General features: G+C 36.3%; 1 protein-coding gene across 1 annotated transcript; it reads left to right on the top strand.

The window, feature by feature from the left end:
* The first annotated feature begins 3,387 nt into the window (after positions 1 to 3,387).
* Positions 3,388 to 7,031, top strand: LOC143604297 (proton pump-interactor 1-like). The gene is made up of 8 exons (XM_077080822.1): positions 3,388 to 3,440; positions 4,082 to 4,442; positions 4,535 to 4,732; positions 4,841 to 5,020; positions 5,098 to 5,292; positions 5,365 to 5,463; positions 5,534 to 6,046; positions 6,504 to 7,031. The coding sequence occupies exons 2-8, from the start codon at positions 4,113 to 4,115 to the stop codon at positions 6,813 to 6,815; spliced, it is 1,827 nt and encodes a 608-aa protein (XP_076936937.1). The 5' UTR covers positions 3,388 to 3,440; positions 4,082 to 4,112; the 3' UTR covers positions 6,816 to 7,031.
* Positions 7,032 to 22,988: the final 15,957 nt, after the last annotated feature.

Raw genomic sequence — 22,988 nt, 5'->3', positions numbered from 1 at the left:
TAAATTAAAAATCCCCAAATTGAAACCTAACATAAACCCTAAAGAATCTTTTATTCAACTGAACGTGAAAATCTCACCATCAATAGAAATTGAGTGAAGTATTTCGATTCAATGATGATTACTAACTCAAAACAATCAAAACTTACCCGGGAAATCAATTAAAAGTGGAAGAACATCAAAACAGTTTACTTTTAAAAGTGAACGAACCAAGAATCTTGAATTAAGACATCAAATCGTGAAATTGAGTTATGGGAGTGAGAGCCAACGATTAGCGGATGTGGAGGAGGGTTTATATGGGCAAAACAAACTTAGAAGACAAGCTAAAATAGGTTTATTAAAGATTTTGCAATAATGGGCTTTTTGGTAAAAATCGGCAAATTAACGAATTAAACATCAAACTTGTGGGTAATTTAATTAAATTAGGTTAGAAATCATGTCTACATTCATTGGCATTGATTTATCAAGAATATACACGAAATCGGGCTTCCAAACGAACCAACCCGGCATAAAACAAACTTTATACGTACCAGAATTTCCCTGACCGTCATGGCTCACGTAGTCCTTCTTGACGCACGAGGAATGTAAGGCAAAGTTTTTTCGGGTTCGTAAATTGACGGATGCTATGGCACACATAATATTCCATTGGCATTATGCCTACTCTATCTCATGATTTTGTATCAAAGTTTTAAATTTTTTATTTCCTTTTGATTATCGATTTTTCCAATCTCATTAAAGTAAGGTTGAAACGTTACAGACATGTAGTAACTGGAAGGGTGACAACACCATTAAATCAAGCTCTTTTCTAGGAAAATAATTCACATAAATCCCAATCAGTCACATGACTCGTTTACATTCCTGAGAGCTTGATGATATTGCTTGGCCTATGCCAAAGCACATCACACCAAATGTCACATGAACTGAAGCTTTAAGCAGTCAAGGTAATCATTTTGAATAAAAAGTTGGTCACTACAATTGCATTTTTAGACTCTTCGTCGTAAAATTTATAAGTTGTTCACTTTCAATTAATATATATAAAGTAGGGTTAAAATATATCTTAGTCAAGTTAATAAACCGCACACGTTTCGTGGAAAATCCGAAACGGACCCAAAATGAGTGTAAGCGAGTGGTCCGTTTCCGGTTGGACCCTAACTCGACTTTAGGTCGAGTTCGTTTCCGACATGGTAAAGATATGATACTTCAAAAGTGAGATGAAAATGAATTAGTTTTTAAATGTGGGATAAATAAAATAACTAAACCGAACCGAATAAGCATAAGCGAGTCAGATTCGTTTTTTAAGAACTAACACAAAGGTTAAATTGATTTTTAACATAGCATCAAGTTCTAAATGACTCGAACATGAAGGTGAAAATATAGCTTAATATACTTGGAAGAGGAATCAAAATAATAAAAGAAAACCTTGAACTTGGACGGTTGACTTTATGAAGTCAAAATAGGTAAAAATCACCAAAATGGGAAATAACAGCAATCTTTTGTAAATTGAGCTGTGGAAAATGAAATGAAAAGAAATAGAGCTCTATTTATAAATGAATTGAGTTAGAGGTGTTCAATTGGATTAAATTGCTAAAAATATGTTTAATGGAATTAAAATTCTTTCAAAACTTTATATTTGATCATAAAAGTTAAATTGAAACATAAGAGATGCATTCAAACAAGTTTATTATCATAAAAAGGAATTGAAACATCTTTGAAATCGTTTGAATTAGTGATTAAACAAGTTAATGGATGATTAAACAAAAATAATTGTAACAGCATGTTGTGTCGCGTTACACGACGGCCATGGGCCCTATTGGTCGCGTGGCATGACCAAATCTTGGTTCGCAAAGACTTGAAGCTCGTCGTGTACCGCGACAAGTTGAGGAAAAGCCCATTGCGTAACGTGACAAGTGGGTCTTCAACAAGTTTTAGATCTTGGCGCTTTACACCCCTGGACTTGATATAAATGTAATAAAGGCATAAAATACTTGAGAATGGAACTCGGTATTAATTTATAACATTGCAATAACACTAGTAATCAATAAACATATCAATTATAAAAAAGAATATTCGAAAAAAATTTAAAACAGTTCGTGTTTGAAATTTAACGAATGTTACACCCGTGTCAATTGAAATTGACAGTGAGTACGATTTGTGCAAGGAATTGATCAAGAAAACTATAACAATTACCTTGTTTAAGTTCGAAATTGGAGGCCGCAAGCTTGGTCAGGGTTCCGACATGCGACTAGGGTGAGATTGAATTACAGAAGTGTTATGCGAGCAATTAGAGTGTGTTCTGTGTTCGAGTGATATGGTGGAATGTCTCTAAGATTTCTCTTAACGTGAATACAATCCTAACAAGGTTTCATCTATTGACATTTTAAAATAGGTTACGAGAGATTATTACCATCGAATTAAAAGTCCCAAAGACGTGTAATTCTTTAAATAATGAATAGGAAACGGTCATAGTGTGTCTCATTGTATTTAAAGCAGAGCATTAATTTTGGATCTTGTCTATTGAACTCGCCGGACATACTTTGACAATGATGGGGTCAAAGAGGACGAAAAATCAGGGTCACTTCCTTTAATGTAAGTTTTGATAAAGTTTAAAACTCTATGAAAAAGAACTTATTAAAGCTAAATAAAATGTAATGGTATTGCTAAAAAAAACTTCTAAATTTTATTAACTATAATACATCTTAAAATTCAAAATGGATTGGGTTTCGGGTTTGAAAATTGACGAATGTCATAATATAACGCTGATCGAAATTCTTTGTGGCTAAGATGGATGAAACAACACATTAACAAGCATGTGATTCATAACAATCCAAGAACGAACAAACAATTATCTACAAACATATTATAACTTGCATAACTTATAAAAAGAATGTTACATCAAAAGTAACAAAATGTAACAAATTTCACCATTTTTTATCAAACATGTTATATGATAAGCAAAATAAATGAAACCGATATTCATCAAAATATTAAATTTCAAGTAATTTTAAACAGTTTTCAGAAATTAGACTTCACCAATTAACACGTAAATTAAGTAGATAGAAACACCTAATACACATTACATTGATACTCAATATATACATTACATTTGTGAATATGGACATTGGCATTCCTTTTTCTTGATAATAAAAACATTCCTATGACTTGTCATTTATGCATACTTCAACTTTTAGTTAGTTGCTTCTTATAAACGAGTCATCTCTTGTATTCCTACACATTTTAAGTAAAAAAGGTTACCCATACATCTATTATTTTATTATAATAATAATTATTAAAAAAATAAAAAAGTAAACGGAACTACTCACAATATGTCTATATCTATCCATTATATATATACACACACACATTCATTCGGAGATCTCGATCATTAGCCCCAAACTAGTCTTCACTTGTAACACATAAATCACCAGTTTTTTCTTCAATTTCTGGTAAATATTTTTAATTATTTTATTAAATTGTTGTTGATCGGATCTGGGTTTTGCAATTGAAATCGGATCTGATTTCGGATGCATGCGAATGAATTGATGCTATTGTTTGATTTATGATATGATGTCTTGTTTGTAACGATTACTCGATCTTCTTGTGTTTGATATATGATTTGTCTAATTGAATTAATCGGAGGGACTAGTGATTAATCGGGATTGGAATTTACATGTAGTTTTTTTAATATACATATACATATATATATTTATATATAAAACTTTCATTATTTTGACCTTAATCAATCAAAAATCAGAAAGGTAATAAGTTCTACGGTCACTCGAAATTGATTTATATTCCAAAAGTAACTTCAAGACACATTCAAAAATCAGAAAGTTAATGGTTTTAGGGCCGCACAAAATCGATTTATATCACTTTATATTGAGAAAATGACTAGATAGATACACATGATGTATCTGAAAGTCCCTTACCTTTCTTATCTACAGCTAGCTTATTAATCAGATTATTTTTTATTATTATAGTTCCCAAATTAGTGTTTATGTTATGGAGGTTGTGAAGCTTTATTATAGGTAATCTAATAAATAAAATTCATGTTATATTTCCTGTTTTCTGCTACAGACTATTGAAGACTAGTGAAGTTAGTTGATCTTGGAAACATCATGGCTATCGATGCTGCTGCGTCTGAACCAGCTCACGTGTCAGTTGAAAACGGGAAGAAAGAGATCAGCGCTAACGGTCATGTAGGTAAAAATGAATCCGGTGTTAATAATAAGGAATCGGTTCGTGTAGAGAAAGCACCCGAACCCACCTTTCCAAAAGACGCTGTTGATGAGTGGCCCGAAGAGAAAAAGTTTCACTCGCTTTATTTTGTTAAATACCGGACAGTTGAAGACCAGAATCTGAAAGCGAAACTCGATCAGGCTGATAAGGATCTCAAAAGGCTTAATTTGGCACGTGATCCCATCACCGAAAAGCTGAGGGCAAAAAGGGTAATTTGTCATACCGGTGCTCTTAAGTTTAAATACATGTTTGCCTTGAACTCTTAATAATTACTTTAAATTGTTATTTTGTTCCTTTGTAGAATGAACGGGCACAAGTAATAGGTCAACTTAAGGCTCTCGTTGAAGAAAAAAACCATTTCAGGACAATCATGGATGGCAAGAGAAAAGAAATCGAGCCACTGCAGCAGGCTTTAGGCAAACTGCGGGGCCCGAACAATGCGAATAGAGACAACAAAGGAGGTTATATTTGTTCATCTGAGGAAGAACTCAATGATGTTGTAAGCACGGTTTTTTAGTGCATGATGAAGTTTATTTTAAGTAATAAAAATGGCCAGTGCTTTCTCTTTTTGTTTCATTTTGATATTTGATTTTTACTTTTGATGTAGATTAAGAGCATGCAATACCGCATTCAACATGAAAGTATCACTCTAAACGAGGAGAAACAAATCATAAGAGAAATCAAACAACTTGAAGGGACGAGGGATAAGGTTATTGCAAACGCTGCTATGAGGGCGGAAGTTCAGAAATCTGTTGGCGAAAAGGACGCCATTCAAGACCAAGTCAAAGTAAGAACACCTCTTTTGAAAATCTGTATAGCTTAAGGGTATTGTTAATCATGATCATGATCTCATGTTGTTTGTAGTCCATTGGCATTGATCTTGACGGGGCCCGCAAAGATCAAAATGCTATTAAGGACAAGCTTAAGACAGTGGAGGCTGAAAAAGAGGCCATAAACAGTGTGATTGCTTCTTTAGAGGAGGAGTTGCGTGTAGTCATTGAGAAAAGGGATAAGGTCTATGATAAGATTCGTGAGTTGAGGAATAAACGTGAAGAAGGGGTATGTTGGTAATTTCACTTATGAATTAAAAAAAGGATGTTTTGATCATTTGTGTCTTGTCTGTCCTTCCAGAATACTTGCTTCTACCAAAACCGTTCCCTCTTGAACGATGCAAGAAGACTGGCTGCAAATAAGGACGTGAATGCCCTTATAGAGCTTTCAACATCTGAGGTTTGTTAAACGCCTCCGAACAATTTTTAAATACATTCATTTAATACTTATATTCGTTTATTGCAATTAGGTGGACAAATTCATGTCAGAGTGGAATAGTAGTAAAGCATTCAGGGAAGATTATGAAAAAAGAATATTGCAATCACTTGACATCCGCCAGCTCAGCAAGGATGGGCGAATGAAGAATCCTGGAGAGAAGCCTTTGGTCCCACAAGAATCACCGGCCCCCGTTCCCGTTGAACCGGAGGTTGTAGCAAAACCGAAGGCGAAGCAACCCAAGGAAGATCCCGCTCCACCCCCACCTCCAGTTGTGAAAGAAAAAGATGGTAAAAAACCGAAAGAAGCAAAAAAGAGTAAGGACAAGAAATTAGTATTAGAAGAAGAGGAGGAGGAAGAAGTTTTCAGGGTGGAGAAAAAGCCGGTGGAAACCGAAGTGGTGGATGAAGCAAAGCTGAAGGAGATGAGGAGGGAGGAGGAGATTGGCAAGGCAAAGCAGGCTTTGGAAAGAAAGAAGAAGCTGGCTGAAAAGGCTGCGCTTAAAGCCAAAAAGAAAGCCGAAAAGGAAGCCGAGAAAAAGCTCAAGGTCTTTTCTTATTATAAAATGAACTTCTTTTTGGACTTTTGGTCAACTTTGAAACTTGTTTGACTTCTCATAGGGTTGTAAACGAGCTAGAGCTTGATGGCTCGATTAATCTATAAGAGAGCTTGAGCTCGGCTCGTGAGTTGTTTTCCATGCTCGAGCTCGGCTTGTTTGTTGTTTATTTATAATTATTTTATATATATTATTTAGCTATTTTTGTAATATATTTATATAAATTAACTGTTATTATATAAATATTTTAAATAAAAATTGCGATAATAGTAGTCTTGTATAGGCTCGCGAGCCAACCCGAGGTTGATAAGTAAAGCTCGAGCTCAGGCTTCTTTATTAAACAAGCTTATGTTTAGGCCCAATATCATTTAAGGTCTACTTGATTCAAGTTTTTTTATATGCGCAATGCTTGGCTCGTCCATACTCCTTCTGGTCAACTTTGTTTCAGGATCGCGAGAAGAAAGAGAAAAAGAAAATGCAGGCTTCCATGCCTGTTCCTGAGGCTGCAGAGGAAGCAACGGTGGAGGAGGCTGCAGTGGATCCGGAGGAAGCAAACGAAAAGGAGGTTGTGAAAGCGCCAGTGAAGACAAAAGAGAGTATCAAAGTCAGAGGCAAAAGCCACAGGGTTAAAGGGTCGGACTCGTTTCAAAAAGTGATGTTGAAACGTAAGAAGTCAAACAACTACATGTATTATTATGCTGCCGGCGCTGCTGCTATTATTGTTGCGGTTTTAGCAGTTGGGTATAATATGTACGCATAGACAAACAAGTTGAGAGAAATGGATACTTGTGGCTGGTGGGGAAGTAACTGTCGGTTTTTGTTATCGTTTTCTTTGTCGTTTTTGTTTTCGTATTATGCAGCGTTGAGAACCTGATATATGTTTAGAAAGAGGTAGTTTGAAACATGTACCTGAAGGGTACTAGTGTACTTTTTGACATTTTGTTTTTGTTAAGTTATATAACTTTGTTATGTGATATGTTTTTCTCAAAAAGTAATTGAGCGATTATACATTTGACTTTAAGGTCAAACAATTCATCACTCGGTGTTACTTTTGTAACAATGTCAATAACTTTGCATTTTCAAAAAAGTTGTGTGTAGGGCTAATATTCTATATTAGTAATAGGATTGTGTATATATTTATATATGTTTTTAGTCGGTGTAATACGTACCTTAGTACGTTTATTTTATAAGGACAAATTGTAAAAGTTGGAAAAATAGGGACCACATATAAGGTTACTTTACCCATTTCTCCAACCAACCTTTCATAACTCTTCATAATTCAAAAACACTTAAGGAAATAAAGAGAATTCTCTCTCTACCAAACACATATCTTTTACTTTTTCTTTCTTTTGTTTCTTACAAACTAAGATCCGACATCCGAGTGTTGTTAGTGATTTCCGCTAGCTAATAACACGGAAAAAGACGGATTCAAAAATTTTGCTATGGGGGACACATAGTCGATTAGGTAAATGAATCGGATCCAAGATTACAGGGGCGACAAACAATTCTGAAGGCCTAGAGCAAATTTTCGGGACATGTAAGAGTAAATTGTTATTTTTTCACACACCATTAAAAATATAAAAAATATATATTATGCATATAATTCAGTTGTATTTTGTTAAAAGTTAAACCCAAAATCATATAAAACTAATTATCTATAGAACTACCAAACAAAAAGTTAAATGTTTAAACTTAAGTAAGAAGTAAAAAAAAATTAACTTATCTAGCCAACCAATCTAATAAACATTATTTTAAACAATAAAAGGTTCAAAACTACAAAACGACAAGACAAGTTAATAAATTATTAGGTTATAATATCACCGTCACTTATTCCCACGCACATTTTTCAACTTACGCAGCCGCAACACCTGCTTATCATTGCCGGCGACCGGAAAAGAGTACGAATCATCAATTTTTGAACTTGTTCTCTTTTCACTTTAAGTATTTATTCCTAATGATTGTTTACGACGGTGGGCAATGACTGATGGTGGACTCAAATATACTAACTCGTACCATAAAAACCACACTCCGGCAAGACGGACGGCCCACCGTCGCTAAGCCCTAGATCCGCCCCTGAACACAGATTGATCCGAGTAAAGTTGTTAGATCCATCCAAAGAGGACCTACAAGTGGTATCAGAGATTTCAGCTCAACTTTGTGGTTTTCGGATCAAACTTTTCGAATTTTGATCATAGTTTTTGGTAGATTTGAGGTTGTTTTTGATGTTACTCTCTACATTTGGAGTGCTTTACATCCTAGAAATACCCAAAAATCTTCAAATCTAAGTTTTTGGTGTTCTTGGTTTTTGTGTCCGGGTTCAGATCTAGGCCGATATAGTGGCTTTTAGGCTAAATCCCTTTAGACTTTATTGATATTTGGCTTATTATCTTCTCAAAAAAAAAGTCTAATCGAGTTTGACTTTGAGTCAAACTAATCGAGTTTCAGTTTAAATCAAACTAATCGAGTTTGACTTTGAGTCAAATGAATCGAGTTTCAGTTTAACTCAAACTAATCGAGTTTCAGTTTGAGTCAAATTAATCGAGTTTCAGTTTGAGTCAAACTGATCGAGTTTCAGTTTAACTCAAACTAATTGTGTTTCAATTTGAGTTAAACTAATCGAGTTTGAGTTCGAGTCAAAGTGATTGAATCGAGTCCAAAGTGTTCGAATCGAGTCAAAGTGTTCAAATCTGACTAGTTGACTTTGACACAAAAAAATCTTGATCGAGTCAGACCAGTTGACTTTGACCGTTGACTTTGACCCAAAGAAAAAAAACTTTATTGTTATTACTTAGTCTTCTATTTAATATATATATATATATATATATATATATATATATTAAAAAATGTCTTGCAATTCTAAGCTTGAAGGAAGTCTCAATATTAGGGAATGCCAAAAGGACATGTTAAAAGAAGAATTCAACATGTTTAAACATATTCAAGGGGAATTGGTTGCCACTCTCATCAATAGATTTGAGTCACTCGTTACAAAATTGAGAAATGCTGGTATCACAAATAAGTTGTCTGAGATCAACATGAAGTTGTTGAATTCACTGCCTTACACATGGAACAGCAGTGTAATTACCAGCAAGAGAACGACAAACCTGGATACCATAACACTCTCAGAGTTGACTTCTACCATCAAGTCTTTAAATTGATGGATGAAAATCTTCGAATAAACAATCAGTCAAAAGAAAATAAAGCTGGGACAAGCGTTGCAGGTGGAAGTAGTCAAGCAAGTCTTATCCTTCCCAAGGTACACACACACACTTGTGCTCTCAAGCTTGTATTGATAAAGTCTTAAACTATAGAAACAATAATGCTAAAATTTTATATCAAATCCATAGCATTAAGTGTCCTAATGATGAACTTTAGAAAGCTGAAAAGATCTACGCTACTAGCATTAAAACTCATGGTAATGACATGGCTAAACTTAGGGAAAAAGTTTTTATAGCTGAAAAATTAGCTGAACATCATGAAAAACGTGTAGTCGAGTTAAATGCTAAAATTGTCAAATTAGAGATAGATTTAGCCCAAAGAAAAATTACCATTGAAAATTTTGAGTTAGCCTCTGAAAAGCTTGATGGAATAATCGGGGCATAGATGGGGTTAAATATAAAGACAGGAATAGGCTATGATAGTACCAAAGTTCCACCTCCATTTAACTACAACTATACTAGCCTTCCTCACTTTAGCTTTAATTCCCCACCCGATGACGAAATGTTCTATAGTATTGGTCACGTGCCAAAACCAAAAACATTCGTTCCTGTTGTTCCCAAAACCGGTTGATCCCATTCTTCCATCAGTTAATCCTAATGGTGGTTCATCTTCTTCATCAGTTTGTGTAGAAGAAAGTGGGTCGGTGGAAAGGCCTGTTGAGGTGAACATATCAAGTTGTTCATCATCAAGTTGTAAGACTGAGGATAATTCAAGTAAAAACAAAGTGTTTGAAAATGATAATCAAACAAATACTTCAAGTAAATACGTGTCACCAAATAAAAGATCATTTTTTCAAACAACTAATCACACAAAGTCCTCAGTCATACAATTGTTTTGATAACAACTACTATGGTCATTATCAACAACATTTTGTTGATCCATATTACATTAATTTTTTTTATGATCGGGGTCAATCATCAAATGTGTTTTATAATCATGTTTTTTTCCACGGATCACCTTTCCCACCACACCAACCATTTTATAGTTCCGATGAGTTCCATAGTGCTGCTAGGAGAAAGTGTTGTTTTGTTTGTGGTCATTCTTCTCACCATGCAAGACATTGCAAGCATTGGTTCAAGCAACAACTTGATATATAAAGGCGGCTTAGTCAATCCCCAAAAGGTGCTTTTAGTAACCCTGATTCAAGGACTGATCAAGCTGATAGTGAAGCCAGTGAAATGAATGTGAGATCCAAAGTTAATAAAGTGAAACGCAAGAGAAAACCCTTTTGGAAAACTAAAAAGGATGAAATAAAAAAGGATCCTAAAACTGAAAAGTCTGAGGATTCACCAAAAACAGTTTTAAAATTTAGAAAACAAAAGTCCAAAATCTTCAAAACCATGGAACTAGTTGTGCTTGGATTCCTAAGGACTGTTCTTCAAGCAAAGAGTCGCCAAGAAATAAATTTTTTTCAAGAAATAAAATCAAGTTTGGTCGATCTATGGTCGACTTTCCCAAGACAACTAAGTCTCGGGAACCCATGTCCATTTAATTACTTAGTGCATGTAAGGTCAATCAAGGAGGACTATTAAGAGTATTTGGTACTTAGATAGCGGTTGCACCCGACATATGATGGGAGACGAACCCTTTCTATTTGATGCTAAATCATTCGATGGCGGACCCGAGTCTATCGTAAGCGGCATGGGAGGACAAACTTCAGGAAATGGGAAATGTTTCATACTTTGTGCTTCAACAATGCCAACCTTGTTCAAATGGCTTAACCACAATTTGTCGAGCGTTTCTCAAGCTCACCTCATCCAACCACTACTCTCAAGTGATGGATCCAGCATCAGTTGTTGGGCTTCGGTTGAATCTCTTCAACTTTGTTATATGATGTGATAATGCATGTTCAGGATAGTCCATCTGACAACAGCTTTGTTGACCTTTTCACTAAAGCCACCATTCAATTTTGATTAAACCAAGCTCTCTATCTTTTTGTATATAAAATTGTAAATATTTTCAAATATGTCACAATTTTAAAGGGAGAAAATAAGTCAATTTTAACTCACCAAAAAGATTTTCATTTTCTTTAAGAAAAACAAAAAAAGCTTAAGTCATTTGACTTACCAAAATATTTTATATTTTATTATTTAATTATATTTCGTTAAGAAAATTAGAAAAAGATTCAAAAATATATTCTCTCGTTTAGAGAGAGCTCCTACTTAGATTGAGTCGGATAATATAAAATTCTAAAATTTTGATAAATTGATCCGACCTTTGGAAAATGATAAGAAATTGTCTTTAATGATCCTAGCACATGAAAAGAGTAGATCAAATATTAACAAGATTATTGCTTGATGTGTAGATAGGTTTGAAAAATGAGTAAGTGTCAAAGTGATATAAACCTAAATTCCCGCCTATGCTAGTGGTTACACTATTATGAAGAGGTTACCGACTCCAAATAAGTCATATCGATGGAGACAAAAATATTATTAGTCAGTCATACACGAGCCCGTTAGTGATTGATCACCATAAAAATTCCTTGCTTACTCAAATATTGAAAATCAAAATTATTAAAGCAGAAAAACTGGAAAATGCTCTTAAAGTATTCAAAATCAACAACAAAAATGTTGATAAATTATCAAACAAAAAGGGTATATTAGAACCAAGTAACGTGGGGCAAACAAGTAAGTCCAAAACACTTTATATGAAGGCATGTAAGTCTGTATGACATGTAAGTCCCTTTAAAATTGTTTGAAAGAAAATTTGCAAAAAGTTTGTATAAGCTCAAAATGTTTTAATCAATCGTTAGGTGGTCAGAGTCAATTCGGGGTGACACTAACAAACACAAATTATGACCAAGGTATGATGGAGTTTGTAACAAGTCGGATTAACAAGGGACCACATAAATATCATGCTTAATTCGTACCTTAACATATCACGGTGACATCGAAATACTTGTTAAGTTTAAGTGGACAAAATATATCTACAGTCGACTTTGGGTTCTTGGCATAATAATATCCAAATAGAAGTGCGATCTAGGACGTTATCGATCAATGTGATTTCATGTTGTGATCTTTCTCGCAAAAAAAGAATAAAAAAATATTAAAGTCATTAGAAAATTCTGTAAATATTATTGTTATATAATATTAATTTTATTTTTACTCCTATCTTTTTATTTTTCTTGTTTTATTTTATGTTTTAACTTCAAAACATTATGCATATATTTTTTATATAAAAATACCAAAAAGATTTATGTTTTTATTGTGTTTGTACATATTTTATTAAACCTTTGGTTTATTCAAAATCATGGATTTTTGTTGTCAATGTCGTTCATACAAAGTTCATTGGAAATGTGGGACTTAAACATATCATTTACAAGTTGAGAGACTGAAATTTTTATTTCATGAAAAGTCAAGATAAAATAAAATTTCAGAATTATCTTGCAAACATTTCAAACCAAGAGCATGCTTTGAAAAAGAAATTTCTTCTTTGACCCTTGAGAGAGTCTGTGAACGAATCTTATTCGCTCTAGGTTTTGTACAGTTGTACCGGACATGTAGATTAAGATCAAGTGTCCTGGGCTGCAGATACCGAAGTTGCAGATGCTAAACTGCTTAAAAGAAAACGAGAACGGGACAGCTGGCGGTTGAACCTAAAAATGAACTGATTGTGTCTGAAGATAAGTCGAAGGACAAATAAACAAACAAGTCGGCACAAGAAAGTCAACAAAGGAAAATTAGATGTCGAGTGTCACACCCCCATCTAAGGCCTAGGAGTGCGACCAACAGTTGGTACCACATTTGTAAATAAATCAGAGTTGCGGGTTATTAGCGGAAGACTTTTTAAAACTTGTGGATTTAAAGTTATAAATATTTAAATTACAAAAGATGGAACGAAAGTTCATTTACGTTCCCTTGTTTATAAGTTTTACAAAACCACCATTTAATAATTAAGTTCAACAAAATATCCGAGCCATCGGAATCATGAGCACTTCGTTCTTCAAGCTCTATTCTTGATTACCTGCAAAATGTAAGAAAATACATCAGCAACGAATGCTGGTGAATATGCTGACGCTAAAAATATTTTCTTTACTCAATCACCCCTCGAGACCACGTAAGTCTCGGCCCATCTTGGCTTAGGAATAATTAAGTTAAAACAATATCATTATAAACTCGAGTCTCTACACTATGTCACCTCAGCAAAACACCGCAGCGTTTCGATATACTGAGGTACCATAATATACACATGGTCAGTCTCACTCGAACGTACTTATGTCCGGCCCATCGTGGCTGGAGGTCGTGACCAAGCGTGGTGCGATGTGCCCACCACATTTTACCACATATGTAAGGATCCAGACAAACGTATACTACAGCCTGAGGGCTAGGCTTTTACTCTTATTCATAATGTTTTTAGAGACACTTAGTCTCATGCAAAGTTTTTCATATAACAAGTTGACTCGTTTGAAAACAAGTTGTAAAAGTTGGGGCGTATTCACCTTTTCAATTGGGATCGGCTTCAAACACCGTCGTCGGTCTTTCCCTTGCTATCTCGCACCTATAGTACGAGTATAACTTTTTGTTAGTCGGGTATACAATCTGGCTTAAGACCTTTAGTCTTGTTTTATAATCGCCACCTCAATTATTTATTCTTTACTATAAAACTTCTAATTTATAAAGTAATCTCTTTTCTTTTCTTTTTAAATCTTTAGTTTAAAATATCTTTCTTTATAAGATAACCTATAGATATTTTATTTATTAAAACCCTACGTTTCTGTTGGGCCTAGTTTTATGGTTTGAACTTGATTTGTACGTAGTTCTAGTTATTTGGGCCTGGGTTTTGGGTGCATATGTAAACCGAGAACACTTATGTGTTCTCGGTGGGCTTTTGGGTGTTTGGGCCGGCTTATTGTTTGTTTTGCCTATATATAGTCTCGATTATGTATAGGGTAAAGGTTGTTATCTTCCAGTTTGTGATAAATCATTGTAAGTGCTTAAGCACCCGACGTATTCAATAATATACGTGTGTTTTGAAGCAATTCCGAGTTACCTTTTACTGTTCTTATTCTTATTCTTGAATCACCGAGTGTTGGTATTCCGCACTAATACTCGTTTGGTTGATATCATATTGTAGTGATCCAGATTCGGGACTTACAATTGGTATCAGAGCCTTTGATGAATTCAGGCTCGTTATTGTGATATCAACGGATTCAAGATATCTAGGTTGGGTGGTTCCGGTTTTTTCCGGTAAGTGTGTGATCGGAGAAGAAGAAAGAAACTATTTTTGTGAACAGATTGACCTTGGTTTGGAAACAAATCAAAATCCCATTTTCTCGGGAGTTTGTTACAAGTCAGTTGAGGAATTTTCTGGTTTTCGGCCATTGTTAGCTCTCGGCAACATTATTGGTGATTGTTCTCGGCTTATTATTGTTCTCGGTGATTGGTTGTTTTCGGTGACTGAGTGTTCTCAGCCAAGAGTGGTTCTCGGTCAATAGATTTGGTCAACAAGCCTAGTTTTCGGTCAACAAATTGTCAACATATTGAGTTCTCGGTCAAGGGTAGTTTTCGGTCAAAAGAATTGGTCAACGTTGTGTTCTCGGTCAATTTTGGTCAACCAACCGGGTTCTCGGTCAACCAACTGGGTTCTCAGTCAACCTTGGTCATCACCTTAGTTTTTCAGTGTTCACAGCCCAGTCTATTGGTTTGGGCTTAATTTATTGGACTTAACCTTAAATTGGACCTAAACAATTTTCATAATCTAATTGCTATGGCTCAATTAACTAACGGGAGCAGCTCCATCAACTCGTCTCTTCACCAAGAGCTTGATTCCATCATGGGCACTGCTACTCGTATACCTCGCTTATTGTCCCATGAGGGGTTCAGTGAGTGAAAGTTTCGTTTCGAACATTATGCCAAAATGAAAGATGCGAAAATTTGGAGAAGCATTGTGAGGGGACCTCAAAGGATCACCTATCAAAGAGAGGGCTCAGACGAGGTTCTTGTGAAGCTGGTTGCTAATTATGATGATGAGGATTTTGCTAAAGTTGAAGAAGATGAGAAGGCTCTCTCAACTCTAACCATGGCACTCTCACCCGAGATTGCCCTCCAGTACATAGAACTCCAAACAGCTACGGAGTTGTGGGCCGCACTAATAGAAGTTTATGAAGGAAATGAGGATATGAAAAGAAGTCGCCAAGATCTGTTGCGACAAAAGTTTAATATGTTCAATCATGTACTGGGAGAAACATTAGAATCCCAACTTCAAAGGTTCATATCTCTCGTAACTGAAATGAGAACTGCATGAATCTTTCTGCAAACCTCAGAGATTAATAACAAGTTGGTGAATTCTCTGCCGAAAAATTGGGACATGAATGTTGCGGTTATCAAGAAGACCAAGGATCTGAACAGAATGAGCATGACTGAGATGATAGCTACCATTAAGGCATATGATATGGATGATAAGCAGCGGGCAATAAATCACGCTAGTTCTTACAATGCTGCGGGATATAATGTTGCTTCTAATAGTGCCCTTATGTTTCAAGATAGCTTTTCTCTGTTCAAGCCTACTCAACAAACACCACAGGGAAACTTTCAGATGTTTTCGTCCACTGTAGGTCAATCATCATCATCCAGCTCTCCCAATCCAGCACCCTCTCTTTTAACAAAGTCTAGTCAGTCAACAAATGACTCTGGTAAAACCATTCCCAGTCTAAACCCCAGCCAGATACCCACCATACCTAAAGAGACTCAAGAGAATATCGCTCTAATTGTGGGATTCATGAATTGTTATCATGCCTTTCTGGCCGGAGACTTGGTTCAACCGGTGGTTACTGCTAAACTAGATCAGATTCATCCCGACGACGTTGAAGAAATGGACATCTCGTGGGAAATTGCCATGGCAGTCTTTCGTGCCAAGAAGTTTACTAAGAGGACGGGTAGAAATAATTGGAACATGCCTAACAATCAGAAGGTGGGTTTTAATAAGGAGACCCTCATGTGTTACAACTGTCACGAGCCGGGTCACTTTGCTCGTGAATTCACTAATCCAGCTAAAGATGGAAGTACGGAGAGGGCATTAGTTCCAGTTGGGAATGTTCGGGGTGATGGTGGAAGTGGTTCGGGAAATGGTGAAAGAGGCATGGTTGCTCAAACATTCTCTTGGGAAGGTCAGATGGCTGCGCTAAATATTGGAAATCCGACTGCAAATTTCGCAACTGTTGAAGACTTTGAAGTAGAAAACACTGCTGAGGAGAAGGTTAGGGAGCTTCAGTTTGCATACATGGCGTTCACTTCTCCGGATTCATCTGAGGTACGTTTCAACCATGTTGATGAAAAAGTAGAGATATGGAAAGAATAAAATCAGAGAATTTTAACTTAAGTAAAATGAAAAAGGTTTTCTTGACAAACTCGAATCTCTCAATAAGAAACTTAAGTCTGATTTTAGCATAAAGAGTTGTCATCATCTTGATGCCAAACAAGAAATCATTGAATTGACTGCCAAACTGGAAGCCTCTAAGTTAGAAATCTTAAATCTAACTAGCAAGTTTGAGAAGGCTGAGTTTAATTTTAAAAAAATCGAAGGTTCCAGTAAAGTAGTCAACTCAATGATTAAAAATCAATTGTGGTGGAAAGAGAATGAAGGTGAGGGGATAGGATTCAGTCAAGTCCCTCCACCATATAACCACAATTATGTTCCTACTCCTGTCACCAAGGAACAGGAAGAAAAGATAAAGAACATGAAATATAGTAAACGAGATAAGGGTGATGGGACCGGCTCTGCGAATGCTGGTCCATCTACTTCAAGTATGAACGATACTAATCTGTCTACCTCATGTGCATAAAAAGTAATTGTGAAAGAGTGGACTGATGAGGATGACGACCCTAGCTTTGATTTTGATAATAATTTTGTTTCTGGTGTTTCTTTAGAACCTCCTGTTTTGAATTCTGTTATTTCGACTGTTTGCGTGGGCTCTGTTTTAAAGAGCAAGGATAATTGTGTGGTTGATTCGGTTGAAACTTTAAACTCTAAAAGTATGGTTTCAAATAAAACCAAAATTTCAAAAACTTCAAAAAAATCAGAAAAATATGTTGCACCTAAGTTTCTCAAGGAGGGATGCTCTAATGACAAACAAGGTGATAAGTTCAAACAGGGAAACATGAATTCTCGCAAATCTAAGCAAACTGGTCCACACAACCAGTCCAGACAAGGAGTTGCCCAAAATGAATTTTCAATAAAACGTCAGACATGTTTTAACTGTGGCACTCCTGGTCATATTTCCAGAAACTGTCCACATCGTCCGTACATTCCCTACTACGTATTTATCAAAGGAATATGCCTTATATGCCTCATAATGCGTTCAGACAAGAATTCAGGCATTATCCAGCTAGTTCCCTTGACGATGATTGGAATCGAAATAAGTCTGGCAGGTTTAGTCCTTATCAGACCAAACCAAACAGATATAAAAGAGTAGCCAGAAAGGATGTTTCAAAGCCAAACTCAAATATAAAAACAAAGGCTAAGTCCAAACAAGGGAAACGGGCAGATTCGTCTCCTTCCACGTCCAAATATCCGGAGGTTACGACAACCATTCGTACATATAACTCCAAGTCTTACAGGCATAGATGGTTGCCTAAATCTCCGGCCAAAGAGTCAACAAAATCTATTTTTGATGATAAAAAGGATATGTCATGGAAATCCATGACAACTGTAGATGAGTCAGGGTCACCCAGTGTAAGTATGGACTGGGTAGCAAAATCTAATTAATCCCACGCTTCGTGCAGGAACAGCTATGGAGGAATATCTTCAGACCTTGGTATGTTGATAATGGCTGTTCCAGTCACATGACAGGGGACATCACCCAGCTACACGACATTCATACATTTAATGGTGGGTATGTGTCCTTTGCGGGAGGAGAGAAAGGGAAGATCATTCAAAAGGGTACTGTAAGTAACGGTGTGTTGAAGTTTGAAAATGTTAATTTTGTTCCAGAATTGAAGCACAGTCTTTTAAGCGTATCGCAAATTTGTGACAAAGATTTTTCAACTCATTTTACTAAAAAGGAGTGCTTGATTCTGAAACCTGGTATAATCATACAAGAAGAATGGATTCTTGTTCGATCACAATGAAAAGATAATGCTTATGTGATCGACATGAATAAAAATGTTCCTGACGAAATAACCTGTTTGTTTTCAAAAGTGTCAGAACATAATGCAATGCTTTGGCATCGTCGGCTTGGTCATGCTAATACAAAAAATCTAAATCATCTTGCTAAAAATAATTTAGTGTGTGGTTTACCAATCAAGGATTTTGTGACTGTTGAAAAATGTGTTGCTTGTGCTTTGGGTAAACATCATCGAAAAACTCATAAGCCTAAGTTAATTAATACCATCTCATCAGTTTTTCAGCTACTTCATATGGACCTCTTTGGGCCCGTCCATGTTCTAAGTTTGTCTCGTAGCTCTTACTGTCTTGTTATTACTGATGACTACTCACGTTTTACCTGGGTATTTTTCTTGTCAAATAAGAGTGAAACTGCAGATTTGATCAAGAAGTTTGTGGTGTTAATAGAGAATCAACTGAACTTAAAGCTGAAAGGTATCCGGTGTGATAATGTTACGGAATTCAAGAATGCAGTTCTGAATCATTTCTGCTCAGAAAAGGAGGGTGCTTCGTCAGTATAGCGCTCCAAGGACACCGCAACAAAATGGTGTCGCTGAAAGAAGAAACATAATTCTAATTAAGGCAGCACGAACGATGTTATGTGACTCCAAACTGCCACTGTTTTTTTGGGCAGAAGCCATCAATACGGCCTGTTATGTTCAGAACCGGGTGATAATCAATAAGTCCAAGATGAAGACTCCGTATGAGATTGTTTATGGCCATCAATCCACTGTCGCTCATTTCAGAGCCTTCGGGTGTCCGTGCATATTACTAAATCTAGAAACCACTCCTAAATAGAGTCTTATGAAGTTCGTTGGCTAGAAGAAAATGAGACGGACGCCCGTGTCGGTCCTGATTGGTTATTCGACTACAATGAATTCTTCAAGCCCTTCAATGTATTTCCAGTCATCAACACAGACTCTCAAGGTGGTTCCACAGTGGAACTTACATGAGATAGTTCTCCGTCACTGTCTCATATCTCTACGTTACTGGATGATGAGGTTATTGAGCTGACTAGTGCTTCGACCACTTCAAATAATCAACCTAAACAACTTTCAGAGACCGACCGTTCACAAATCTCGTCTGAGAATACTGCAAATGTTGAGGGAGAGAGTTCTGTTCGTCAGATATTCGGGAGCATACTGTTTCCCGATGCCATTCCAGATGAATACGTTGCCGGCACCTCGTACTTTCACAGTACAGCAACGTCTGGATGGAAAAACCCCCTTATTGATTCCGGGGAGAACGTAACAAATCTTCAACCTAATAGTGATGTTTCTGATCAGCCTATTCCATCAAGAACCCAAAAGAATCATCCGATTGAAAACATCATAGGTCCCATTGAAGCAAGTGTGTCCACCAGAAGTTAGACCGGACACATAAACAGCTGTATGGTTTCCTGTTTCATATCTCAAATCGAGCCAAAGAATGGTGAAATGGCACTTCAAGAACCGAGTTGGGTTGATGCTATGCATGAAGAACTAAATCAGTTTGATAAGTTAAAGGTATGGAGATTGGTTAAACTGCCGGAAGGAAAGAAAGCTCTTGATACAAGGTGGGTATTTAGAAACAAGCAAGATGACACCGGGGTTATTATTCGTAATCAGGCACGACTGGTAGTTCACGATTTTCGCCAGGTAGAAGGGTTAGATTACACAGAGGTCTATGCTCCAGTAGCTAGACTTGAGGCAATTAGAATTTTTCTGGCCTATGCATCGTATATGGGTTTCACAGTTTATCAGATGGATGTTAAAACAGCGTTTTTGTATGGTGAGGTCAAAGAAGAAATTTATGTCGATCAGCCACCGGGTTTCATTGACTCTAAGAAGCCAAATCATGTTTACAAGTTAGACAAGGCTCTGTACGAGTTACATCAGGCTCCACGGGCGTGGTATGCTACACTGACCGCGCACCTACTTGACCACGGCTACAAGCGGGGAACGATTAATCAAACCTTGTTCCGGAAAATTGTCGGAAAGGATTTGATTCTGGTCCAGATTTATGTTGATGACATCATCTTCGGTTCCACCAGTGCTGACTTGTGCAAAGAATTTGAAGGCGTTATGAAGAAAAGATTTGAGATGAACTCGTTGGCTGAAATGACAACATTTCTGGGTTTACAGGTTCGCCAAAGTCCGACGGGAATTCTGTTACATCAAGGAAAGTATGTTGAAGATATGCTGGCTAAGTTTGAGCTTTCAGATTCCAAGAGTGCTAATACTCCAATGGCAGAAAGACCACTATTGTCATCTGATCCTGAAGGAAGTCCCGTAGATCAAACATACTATCGATCGATGATCGGGTCTCTGATGTATCTCACAGCTAGCCGGCCCGACATAATGTTAGCAGTCTGCCAATGTGCTCGCTTCCAGGCTAATCCTAAACTCTCTCATTTAATTGCTGTTAAACGTATTTTTAGATATCTTAAGGGACAACTGAAGTTAGGTCTTTGGTATCCCAAACAATCAGAATTTGATCTTTATGCTTTTGCTGATAGCAATTATGGTGGAGATGACATTGATAGGAAATCCACGTCAGCCGGTTGTCAGTTTCTCATAGATCGGCTCATTTCATGGCAGTGTAAGAAACAACAAACAGTATCTACCTTGACAGCCAAAGCAAAGTATATTGCCACATCCGCTTGTTGATCTCAGGTTATCTGGATGCAAAACCAGTTGCTGGATTACGGTTTGGAATTTCTTGACCCTTATTTTCTGTGATAATGATGCGGCCATTGCCATTGTGAAAAATCCAGTCCAACATTCTAAAACCAAGAACATCGATATTAAAATTCATTTTATTCGTGACTGCTTCGATCGAAAATTGATTCATCTTGAACAAGTCCACATCGACAACAACGTCGCGGACCTATTTACAAAACCGGTCGGAACAACAAAATTTAATGTGCTTGTGAGTTTTCTTAAAATGCTTCGTTTCAAGGATTGAGTCTTTTTGGGGATAAATTTGTACATTTTTGTTTAGTTTTTGCACAAATTTAGGGGGACAAAAATCAAAAAGACAAAATTAGTGTGTGCGCGTTGAAAAATCAAAATGTCAAAAACAGTGTGTGTGCGTTGTCTTTATTAAAAAAAATATATTTTTGAGTTTTTCAAGATTCGTTTTCGTTTAAAATTATGTCGGTTGCTCAAGTTTGAAGGACATATACTTGTATATGGTTGGTCCGGTGTTCTTCTTGTAGTTTCACAGGATAGCCATTTACCTAATGACTGAAAGCACCAGGGGCGATTATGATATGTTTTTTGTGTTTCGTGTTCTTTCACTTAAAATTATGTCGGTAACTCTGAGTTGGAAGTACATGTGTTTTCATGCATGTTTGGTTCGGTTAACCACTTGTGGTTACAATGGATAGCCATTAACCTGAAGGCTTAAAGTGACCGGGGTGACTGAATGCTTAACACGTATGTTTTACTTAACTCTCTGGGAAGTGATATTACTATTTAGTTAACAGCTTTTTAGAAGCTTTAAAATACTTTCAAATGGAAATCGATCCAACCTTTGGAAAGTGATAGATAAATTGTCTGTGTGCCTAACGGGTGAAGTTATTAAGCTTAAAAGGCTCTAGAACGGTCATTGATGTGTATGGTACTTTCCACGATGCGTAAGAGTTAAAGTGATATAAACTAAATTTGCTAAACTTAATGTGGAGAGTCATTTTGAAGACAGGTGCATGTCTCCAGATACATCTCTCCGAATGATAGGCAGAAAAGCAATTACCCAGTCATACACGAGCCCGTTAGTGTGTTGATCACCAAAAATATTGTATAGTCAAGCTATTGCTATTATTATTATTATTATTATTATTATTATTATTATAAGCAAAAAAAATTCGGGATCGAAGTTATATATGTTTATTAAAGATATCTCATTATCAAGGCTTAAAGGGTCAAACTAGAACTACAGAGATGGGGGCACACAAGTAAGTCCTGTCATGTCTCGAATGAAAGGCTTGTCAGTTTACTGGCACTAAGTCCAACGTTCAACCTTAAAAACTAAGCTTGCTTTTATAAAATTATTTTGATTAAGCACTAGGAGGTTGGAGTCAAATTGGGGTGATCTGGGAAAGCCAAATACGCTTTGAGAAGAGATAGGAGGCATCACAGGTCCATGAGTGATGTCCATCTAAGCTTTATGCCTAACTGAACCTTAATCATATCACTGATGCGATGAAAGATCATGCTAAGTATGGGATACACGCTATCAATCTGTCTCTTAAAGTCATAATAATGCTGAACATGAATCCTTGTGCCAGCCTCTTAAACGATATGATTCCATGTTCGGATCTTTTCTTAAAAGGGCGGAAGCTTTACGAAGAACTGAAATTTGATCCCGACGTTAAAATAAAGGGAGTTGTCTTTCTTGTGTGTGGATAATTTATTTCTGTTTTATTTGATTTTATCTTATTTTATTTTATCCTGTCTTGGCCAATATTACCTTTCTTCGAAATTACTTTCCTCGAAACGTTTGTGTAAATGATGTTTTTCTTAAACTTGGGTGTTAAAAGATTTGGATCTTTTCTAATGGGTTATTAACTTGGTTGGGCTGGTTTTAGCTTTTAGCTTATTTTGAGTCCGTTAAGGAGTTTTCGGCCCACTTGGCC

Source organism: Bidens hawaiensis, unplaced genomic scaffold (genome assembly GCF_021521415.1).
Source record: "Bidens hawaiensis isolate Kalapana, Puna unplaced genomic scaffold, B.hawaiensis_p1.1 tig00064678_1, whole genome shotgun sequence".
Lineage (NCBI taxonomy): Eukaryota > Viridiplantae > Streptophyta > Magnoliopsida > Asterales > Asteraceae > Bidens > Bidens hawaiensis.
This window is presented reverse-complemented; position numbering and strand designations above follow the sequence as displayed.

Coding starts and splice junctions, on each gene's coding strand:
- LOC143604297 (XM_077080822.1), top strand. CDS start 4,113: ATGGCTATCGATGCTGCTGCGTCTGAACCAGCTCACGTGTCAGTTGAA. Junction 5,293..5,364: donor GGAATAAACGTGAAGAAGGG/GTATGTTGGTAA, acceptor CTGTCCTTCCAG/AATACTTGCTTCTACCAAAA. Junction 6,047..6,503: donor AAGCCGAGAAAAAGCTCAAG/GTCTTTTCTTAT, acceptor ACTTTGTTTCAG/GATCGCGAGAAGAAAGAGAA.